General features: G+C 31.5%; 1 protein-coding gene across 1 annotated transcript; it reads right to left on the reverse strand.

Moving 5' to 3' along the window:
* Nucleotides 1-3,439: 3,439 nt before the first annotated feature.
* On the reverse strand, nt 3,440-6,604 carry LOC144560625 (protein RGF1 INDUCIBLE TRANSCRIPTION FACTOR 1-like). Its single transcript, XM_078309860.1, has 4 exons — nt 6,254-6,604; nt 5,941-6,141; nt 5,233-5,448; nt 3,440-4,261 (listed from the first exon to the last, which is right to left on the reverse strand). The coding sequence occupies exons 1-4, from the start codon at nt 6,254-6,256 to the stop codon at nt 4,019-4,021; spliced, it is 663 nt and encodes a 220-aa protein (XP_078165986.1). The 5' UTR covers nt 6,257-6,604; the 3' UTR covers nt 3,440-4,018.
* Between the last annotated feature and the right edge of the window lie 3,985 nt (nt 6,605-10,589).

A 10,589-nucleotide genomic window follows, 5' to 3' on the forward strand; every position in this document is an offset into this window, starting at 1 on the left:
ACTTTCATTATCCATTTCTCTATGATTACATCTAAAAATCCAAACATATATAGTTCTTTTTTTTCATTAAAATAAAAAGGAAAATTTAATGCAAACATGAATTGACCCAATCCGATTACGAAAATTTGATCGGAGCAGGTACAGGAATAAGAAAAAGCCGACCCGTTAAGTAGGTCTGAGCGGAGTCACAGGAAACCTGGCCTCCAAGATAAGAGGTGTTTGGCATTGTTTGGGACATGTAACTGATAAAGGAGATGATGCAATGGCCGAAAGAGAAAGAGAAAGTGAAATGGAAAGAGAGAGGAGCAGGTAATAACACAATTTGCCTTGTCGTATTCATCCATTCATTTCATTTTTCTCTTTTAATTTTCGTTTCTTTTGTTTTGGGGCGTTGCTAGATGTAATATATGTATGACTAGAGGTGACAATCAGATGGGTTCATCTCCAATTCTATAAGATCAGATTAACCTTGCCATCATATTAAATTGTTAAAATCAAATAAAATTTAGAAAAAAAAAATTGTTACATTATCAACAATTAGATATTTATAGCGCTATTTACTAATAGACACTAATTTGAAAATTTTCGGAAATAATTCGCTAAACTAATTACACTTGAAGAACACAAGCGCAAATTGAGACAAACTAGTGCCAAGATCAGATTGTTCTGAGATAGGTCATTTCAGGTCTTGATTGAGTCATGTTTGGATTGTCTCGGGTTTGGATCAAGTCGGGTTCTGGATTGTCCGACTTGGGATTGTTCCGGACTTTTTATCATTCAAAGTCGGATCGAATCGGATCGTGTTCCTATCAGTTTGACATTCTAAACAAATCGCATCGGATCGATTTTACCTAGAGTACTAATGGCATTGAAAACAGACGGCTGATGTTTACGCCATCCTTTGCGTTTCTTTTTGCTTCATCCCATCTTGTTTTGTTGTTCTCTTTTTATGTTTTCCCATACCTTCTCCAACTAACTCTCTTCTCTACTCCAATATTAATTCTTGCCATGCTCATTAATTATATATATCTAATAAATTTTTTTTCCAAGTTTTGTGTTCTCTTTTTATATTTTCTACAGAATATGGCTCTGTTCTATCTTCTTTTTTTTTTTCTAAAAAGAATCTCTTGGGGATAACAATGAACAAATTTAATGCTGCAAATCAAGATGCTACGTCAGCGTATCTGGTGTATGGTATGGTTGTGTATACGACCATTAGGTATGTATATATCTAATTAATTATCTAGGTGCAGTTCATGTGGACCTGGTGTACATGGATATATAGCTGTACAAATAAATATGGTGCCCTTGTGTGTTGAGTTGTGTCTTATCTTGTCTCAGGCAGACTAATTAATTAATAGATACAAAGAACATAATAAGTGCATGTTAAATCATCTTGTATGATGTTCTATGTTATCTACTTAATTAAGAGTTTGGAATAATCTTCTGATGTTGGCATTTCAACTGAAGTGCTAGCGGTATAAATCACACTTTTCTTTCATGATCGAAGGATTGATTTAACTCACTCAATTCGAATTTAATATTAAATTTTGAGTGAGTCTATGGTACTATGCATATCACGGGTTGTTACCGTGCTACGGCTCTATATTTGAGTTTTCAAATCCTAACGGTCAATCTGAACCGTTCATCTTGTTCTCCATATTAATATGTGTTTGGAGACCAAATTTTACATTTTTTGAAAATTTTTTACTATTTTTTTAGATATTTAGAAAATCACTTGATCTGAAAATTCTGGACCATCCAAAAACAGTAATTTTCAATAAATCTAAAAAAATAGTAAAAAAATTTCAAAAATGTAATATTTGGTCTCCAAACACATATTAATATGGAGAACAAGATGAACGGTTCGGATCGATCGTTAGGATTTGAAAACTCGAATATAGAGCCGTAGCACAGTAACAAATCGTAATATGCATAGTACCATATGGACTCACTCTTAAATTTTTGTTGAATACTTGATATTTACTAGTTTTAAAAATAGCATGGTTTATATGCCTCATTTGAGCATCACATTCATATTTCCAGTTTTAAAGTCCAAACAGTTAATTGGAACCACTTAACCTGATATTTATATTAAAATATACTTGAAAATCAAATTTTAGAATTTTTTAGAATTTTTTTACTATATTTTTATTTTTAGATAAGTACATTTTTTAATTTTTTAATGAATCATAATCATCTGAAAAAACAAGTGATTTTGGATTCATATATAACTGTTGTCGTTGATGAGTTATATATGACGACCAAGCATTAAAATATGGAGATGAGATTATCTGGTGTATGGTTGGCTGTGTATACGACTTTTCTGTCATTATAGAGTCAAAATTAAAATAACTAGCTGCATGAATCAAAAACTGCTCTGTCAAAATATTTGCACTTGGTTGGCATCTTCTCGACTAACTGATCACAGGTACTTAATTTGTAAAATACAAGTTTCAAAAATCTCCTAGAGAGAACTTATTCATGAAGAAATGCACCTGGACGGAAACCTTATCCTACAAATGAAAAAGTCAACTTAAAACCCAAAAATAATAAAATCAAGAAAGATATACAGCATTATTTGAGAAGTCAAAAGTAGTGACACAACTTTTTAAAATTTCACGTTTCTGATTAATTATAGTGTGTGTGTGTGTGTGTGAGCAACATTCCACGCCATTTTATCTGTCCGATTAAACTCGGACGGTTTGGACAAAACCTAATTAATTACTGTTGTAAAATCGTACGTACGGCGTATATTAGATTAAAATAGTGTACTGGCGGCAGAATAGTTACATCACATAATGGCAACAGATCAAATTCTATGGTATCCCTTTGTTTAATCTCAGAGCAACACAGAAATAGATAAATTGCATGCACAAAATATAAGCCACAAATAAATGTGGACATATTATTATAATAAGTTATAATACTTTTGTCGTCAGGTGCCAATATAACAATCATTATCCATATAATTAATTGACTAAACGCGAGATAATATTTGTTACATTTTCAATTTTAAACAAGCTTCACAGAGACGCAGAAAATATCATATGGCACACTGACCTAAAATGTACCATTAAATAATTTCTAGTTGGATGATGACTCATGAAACAGTACCTTAAACATCTATAAATATTTATAATTAGCGCCAATAATATAGAACCTGGTATCACTTTTGCTCCCAGGAGGAAACTCGTGTATATATATATATATATATATATATATGCGCACTAATATATAAATAGTATACATGTCCATTTAGCAAAGCACTAGTAGCTATCGAAGTATATAATTATCATCAATTAATTCCTTTATTTAACAAAGCATCTTTTGCATTTGAACAAAATGAGCGTCATAAAAATACTAATGCTCCTGTCATGAAAGAGCGTACACGCGCGCATACCACACATTGAGAGAGAATCACAGAGAGAGAGAGAGAGAGAGAGCACAGTACAGCATATATTAACATTGATCTATGATCTATCTCTAACCATATAGTTATAGCATGTACAAAAGAGAAGATAAAATTAATGGAAAACACTTCCTTCATAAAAAAAGAAAGAGAGAACCCAAAAGAAAAAAGCTAGGGTTTCAATTCCTATTCCTATATTAACCCTCCTACGTGTCTGTCATGTATCCATTTGCACTTCTATCCTATTATAAAGGTGCGCATCTTCACATCACTACCACTTGGTAGTACTATGCACAACCTCCCCTTTATACATAAATTTTCTACATCTTCTTTCAAAAGCTTTTTCCTTTATTCACTTCCTCCATTAATGCCTTTCTAAAGGATTTCTTTTTATTTTCTTTTTTCTTCTAGAAGCGCTACTGCTACCACTGGATTAATTAACACTGATTCTCATTTTCGCACACACATCAGTATATATTTTTCCTCCTTTTTCCCAGTAATGTATATATATTGTACATGTATAGATATTCTATAGGGCATATATGACCAGAAAAAAAAATGAAGAAATATACTTATGTGATGTGCGAAAGAGAATTTTCTGGCTTTTTAGAATGGAGGTGAACGGTGCGGGACACCTTTTCGTCTTGAAGTGCGATAACTAACAATTGGAGGGGTCCCTGGTGAAAGGCTATTGGTGTTGAGATGGCATCCTTCTTCGTGTGACATCGCTGCTGAGGCAGTGTTTTTTCTCAACTTTTTCGGGCTGTAGGAATCATCGGAGTAGTCATCCCGACTTGATTTGGGTCGAAGAGCGAAGCTCAGGTCCGGGTCTTGCTTCATACCATTCAGCTGTCAGGAGGAATATTAAGAGAGAATATGTTTTGTTAGCTGGTGAAATCTGTTTTTTAGGGAACATATAATTAATATGCGCCAAAATTTAGTATTGAAGATAGAAGTTTATCACATGCTTCTTACAAACCCTGCATTTTCTGATGAGAATAGTAAGAAAAATTATTCAATTTGTTACAGTAAGAAAAAAAATTCCCTGCACAGAAACTTTTGATATGAAGTACATGAATTTAATTTGTAAGTTGTAGCCCTTAAAAGTAACTGTTACAGCTCTGATAGCATATCAACAAGTCAAACCAGGACTATGAAAGTGATAGAAATTAAATTATGCTGATAATTTTATATAACTAATTAAGCAAAGGTAGGTAGTGGGTTTGGTTCAAACATAGAGGCATATATGATATATTTGGATAAGTTTATCATAGGACACTATCTATCATCTTTCACAAATAAAGAAAACCAAGAAAATATTAAAAGCAACAAATAAAATAAATTCCTAATGCTGAAGTCTGGTCCATATATAGCCTGCACAGTTTAGGCAGATAATGACATAAGATCACCCCTATAAACAGCAGAATATACTGCATAAAAAATGGTAATGCTAACAATATGAAAAGAGCAACATTAATTACTGATAAAATAAGATGGGCTGCTCTTAATTTAATTACAAAATGTGTTACATTATGTGGAGTTGGAGGGGCAACTTGATCAATTCAACATGCACATTGGTTACACGGAAAATAATAATAGCAAATAAACAACAAATTAATTAATAGTTGTTTATACAAAGAAGATTAATAAAAGAAAATCACAAGTTGCGTACTCTATATTGGGAAATCCACATCAGGCATTGGAAATGGCGTATCAAAAATGGCATTACTAATATAGCAATTTGCATAATGACATGAACTTCTAATTTTAAAAAACAAAGAAAACTAAATTAATTAAAAATAACATACATGAAAACGCACCTTACAACCAAGAGAACAAAATCGAAACGAATCAGGGAGGCTACGGCTACAAATTTCACAAGTATTAGTCACGCCTTTCCCAAGCCGAGGCTGCGGCCGCTCATTTAAAAACACAATCTTTGCGCCATTTATTACGTATGGCTGCACACATGATATGTCAATAAATTTTGACACCTCAGATATCCTGACCACATTATGGTACGATGATCGTCGTATCTGCAAATTAAGTTAATCAAATCAAAATCAAAATTAAAAAAAAAATAGTTAAACAAAATCAAACCAAATCCAACATTGAGAATGCAATGAAACACAATTAATTAAGAGCTGCAAAATTTACATTTGGGACCTTCAAAGTATGTGAATTTACTTTCATTATTTTAATAGTTCAATTGTATCTGTGATTTCCTGCTGATTAAACAACCTAAAATCTTACTTCAAAAATAAAATAAAGCAAAAAACCAAACCAAACTTAACATTGAGAATGTTGTGAAACACACAATTAAGAGATGCAAATTTTACATATAGGACCTCCTAAGTATTTGAATTTACTCAGTAATTCTTCCTCCAAAAACAATTACTTCTAATTTTCTCAATAATTCCCCAGAGAAAACACTGTAATTCTCCGATCAAAAGGTAAAAAATGAAACACATCAACAGCCATAAAAAAGAAAACTAAATTAGAGATGAAGAGAGGTGTGAATTAATTACCTGAACATGATTGTGATCTTTGTGGTTTGCAACGCAGATATTACATAGCGCGGGCCCGGTGCAATCGAGACAATACTGGTTGCATTCTTTCTTGCCCGAATCATTGTGAATTTCGCACGGCACGAAGAAGTTCGTGTTTAGAAGCGGCCGGAGCCATGGTGGGCCCATTTCTTCTTTACCAATTCCCATCATCGGACTCACCTAAATAACCAAAATAAAAAAAACCAACAAAAATTATATACTGATAATGGTAACATATCTCCATGATTGGTATTTGGAAAAAGGAGATTAGGTAAATAGAAGATCAACTCACCATAATTTTCTTGTTGTTGGTACCAACAAAACCGGTTTTACTATGAAGGTTAGAGATAGCCAGGTCGGTGATATATTACTACTATAGTAGTAGTAGTACAAGAGAGCAAATAAGAGATGGAGAGAACAAAAAGAAGATAAAAAAGAAAGAAAGAAAAGTCTTTTTTGAGGAACCAAAGGAGGAGAAACAGACAAGGGAAAAAGAGGTTTGCTAGGAAGAGAGTATTCTAACCAAGGTGTGGAAAAGATAAAAATTCTCAGATGGAAATAATACGCTAGAAGAAAGAGGCAGAGAAAAATAGAGAGGTGAGAAGAGTCGAGAGAGGGGAAGGTAAAGAAGGGGTGCAGATGTAGACAAATGTATATGGCGGTTTGTATGGTGTAGAAAATAAATCAAAAATATATTATAAAGCGGTTGTGCTCGTGCGAATAATCATGGGATAAATACTCGGTTGGGAGAATCAGAGCCGTTGGATTATGTCGATCGGTGGGGTCAAAGATAGACACATTGCGCCCTTTATTGTCAAGCCATTGGTATCTTTGATCTTTCTCTTCCTAAATTGCACAGCGAATTATATATATTTTATTTTTAGTTTGATATTCTTAAGAAGTTAATCAAGACAATCGTTATTTTACTAAAAAGAAAATTAAAGATAAGTTAATACTTATTAATGGTGAGTACATATAAATGTAACTAAAATAAATAAAGTGATGGAAAGTTTCTTAAGATTTAATTATTCTAGAAAAGTTTGGCATCTAGGGTCAAATCATGCAGTTGTCTCAATATTTAAATATAGATTAACTATTTGTTTTATTTAAAATTAGATGTAAGGTAAGAGAATATTAAAATTGGATGTGTGGAGGATGTATAAATTTTAATTCTTCTAAATTAATATTTAGTGGGGTGATTCATTTTAGAGATTTATTTTTACCGGCAGTTATATATTATTATATTTTATTTGTTCCAATGCCATTATTATTCGAATTTAAAATGTAATATTTAGACTTTTCTATATTGGTGCACATTGAAATTTTCAATAAAAAAAAATTATTTTTATGAAAAGGCTATGTCTAGCTCAGTGGCGATTCCTTTTTTGTTGTAAAGTTCCTTATAACAACGTAACACACTTTAACAGAGACCAAAAATATAATTAATTCTCCTAATTAAAATTGTATAAATTGTATCGCCGTCTTGTTGTTCGAAATTAATAATCTACCTAAGTTAAGGAAAATATTCAATTGTTCTGAACTAAAAAAACAAATCAATCACAGGGTTTTTGTCATAAAATGCCGCATTCCAGGTAACAATATTACCAAATACCCCAAAGTAAGTAGAGTCCGACTAATATGTTTTTAGTTGCATTTCAATATATATATATATATATATATATATATATATATATATAGATGGGCTATGGTGCATTGCAATGCATGGACCATTTTATGCATTGCACTCTAAATCATGGATTTAAAGTCCAAACGACCAATCCGAACCGTTCATCTTGTTCTTCATATTAATATGTGCTTGGGGACCAAATTTTACATTTTTTGGAATTTTATTACAATTTTTTAAACAATTTTGAAAGTCGCTGATCTGATGGTCCAGAAAATTTTACTATTTTTTACTGTTCACAGCAAAACAGCAATTTTCAAAAATGCTTAATAAATAGTAAAAAAATTCCAAAAAATGTAAAATTTGGTCTCCAAGCACATTTCTATATGGATTAAACATTTAACGGTTCGGATCGGTCGTTTGGACTTTAAATCCGTGATTATAGTGCAATGCATAAGGGGGTTCATGCATTGCAATGCACCATAGCCCATCTCTCTCTCTATATATATATATATATATATGAGTACGGCTAACGCGCTTCCTCTAGCATATGGGCCGAAATGCTTCCAGTGGAAAGTTGAAATTTCAAAATCCAAAAAGTCGATCTGAACCGTTCATCTTCTTCTCCATATTAATATCTGCTTGGAGACCAAATTTTACATTTTTCTAAATTTTTTTACTATTTATTAAGCCATTTTGAAAATCGCTGATCCAACGGTAGCTTCTGATTTTTACTGTTTGGTAAGCCACCGTTGGATCAACGATTTTCAAACTGGCTTAATAAATAGTAAAAAATTTCAGAAAAATGTAAAATTTGGTCTCCAAGCAGATATTAATATGGAGAAGAAGATGAACGGTTCAGATCGACTTTTTGGATTTTGAAATTTCAACTTTCCACCGGAAGCATTTCGGCCCATATGCTAGAGGAAGCGCGTTAGCCGTACTCATATATATATATATATAGAGAGAGAGAGATGGGCTATGGTGCATTGCAATGCATGAACCCTTTTATGCATTGCACTCTAAATCATGGATTTAAAGTCCAAACGACCAATCTGAACCGTTCATCTTGTTCTTCATATTAATATGTGCTTGGGGACCAAATTTTACATTTTTTGGAATTTTTTTACTATTTATTAAGCAATTTTGAAAGTCGCTGATCTGATGGTCCAGAAAATTTTACTGTTTTTTACTGTTCACAGCAAAACAGCAATTTTCAAAAATACTTGATAAATAGTAAAAAAATTCCAAAAAATGTAAAATTTGGTCTCCAAGCACATTTCTATATGGATTAAACATCTAACGGTTCGGATCGGTCGTTTGGACTTTAAATCCGTGATTATAGTGCAATGCATAAGGGGGTTCATGCATTGCAATGCACCATAGCCCATCTCATATATATATATATATATATTTTTTTTTTTATTTAAAATATATCAAATTAGCTTTAAACAAAAAATTCAAATCATTCAAACCGGTCTTCTTCTAAAGAGCTTCATTTACATATAACTTTTTTTTAAAAATTTATTTAATATCAAGTCAAGCGTTTAAAAAATGAAGATTAGTGCGCATATTGATACATTGTCGGTATGTCAAAAAAGACCATCTTTCAAAAATCATAAAAAATAGTAAAAAAAAAAATCTAAAAATAGTAAAAAGTTTGGTATTCTACAAACTTAATATACCAAATTTTTTTTATATACCGTAATAATAAAAAAAAGCAGGAATTTCAACTTTACCCAGGCCGCAGGGGGTGTTTTGGGTTGTTATAACATGCACAGTGAGGCCGAAAATCTGCGGCCTGAGTAAATGTGGAATTACCTCAACACGGAGGTGTTTTAATTATTTTTTTTTGTTATTATAATATTTTAAAAAAAATTGGCTTATTATATATCTAATTTATTGAACTACTTAATTCAACGTTTTGTATATAAAATTTAATTTGTAAGCATTTCGGCCTAAAATGCTAATAAAAACATATTAGCCGACTCAAATAAATATACATCATACTTTGCTTCGTATATCTTTGTGAATATTAATTTTTTTTTTTGTGTAATATTCTCTATTGCTCCGGTCTTTGTTTTGCTATTGGGTACCCATGTACATTTCATTTCCATATGATCTTCTTCTCCGATTTTTTTATTTATATAAAAAAAAAATATAAATTTAAAAAACTAACCAAACCGCTTTTTTTTTTCGAAAACTACCCAAACCGGAAATTTTTTTTCCGGTTTCAATACCAATTTTCGGAAAAAATTTTTCCGGAAATTGGATCCTAAATCCGGAATAATTTTTTCCGGATTTAGGATTTTTTTTTTTTTTTCTAAATCCGGAATAATTTTTGAATGCCTATCGTTGAACGAAAACTTAAACTGAATTTTTGAGACACTAAACGAGGGTTCCAATGCCTCATTTTTTTTATACCTCATCATATCTCATATTTTATATCTTCATTTTCTTCATATTCAAAGTCTAAATTGTCGATCCGAACCGTTCAACATGATATCCATATTAAAATATGGTTAGGGATGAAATTTTATAATTTTTGAAATTTTTTACTATTTTTTAAGATGGGTAGAAAATCACTGTTTTTTGAACGGTTCGGATCGAATAAAACTTTTTGTTGAACGGTTCGGGTCGAATAAAAATTTTAACATATATATTATATTATATATACATATAGAGGAGGGATCAAGTTACAACAATTTTTGAGTTACAACAATAATTTTCTATATTTTTAAAGTTCAAATCGTCGATCCAAACCGTTAGATGTGATCTCTACAATAAAATGTGCTTGGAGACCAAATTTTATATTTTTTGGAATTTTTTTTACTATTTATTAAGATGGGTACAAAATTCAATGGTATGAATTTGACTAGTTTTTGTACCCATCTTAATAAATAGTAAAAAAATTCCAAAAAATGTAAAATTTGGTCTCCAAGCACATTTTATTGTAGAGATCACATCTAACGGTTTAGATTGACGATTTGGACTTTGAAAATGT

This window comes from Carex rostrata, chromosome 10 (assembly GCF_964058835.1).
Source record: "Carex rostrata chromosome 10, lpCarRost1.2, whole genome shotgun sequence".
NCBI lineage: Eukaryota > Viridiplantae > Streptophyta > Magnoliopsida > Poales > Cyperaceae > Carex > Carex rostrata.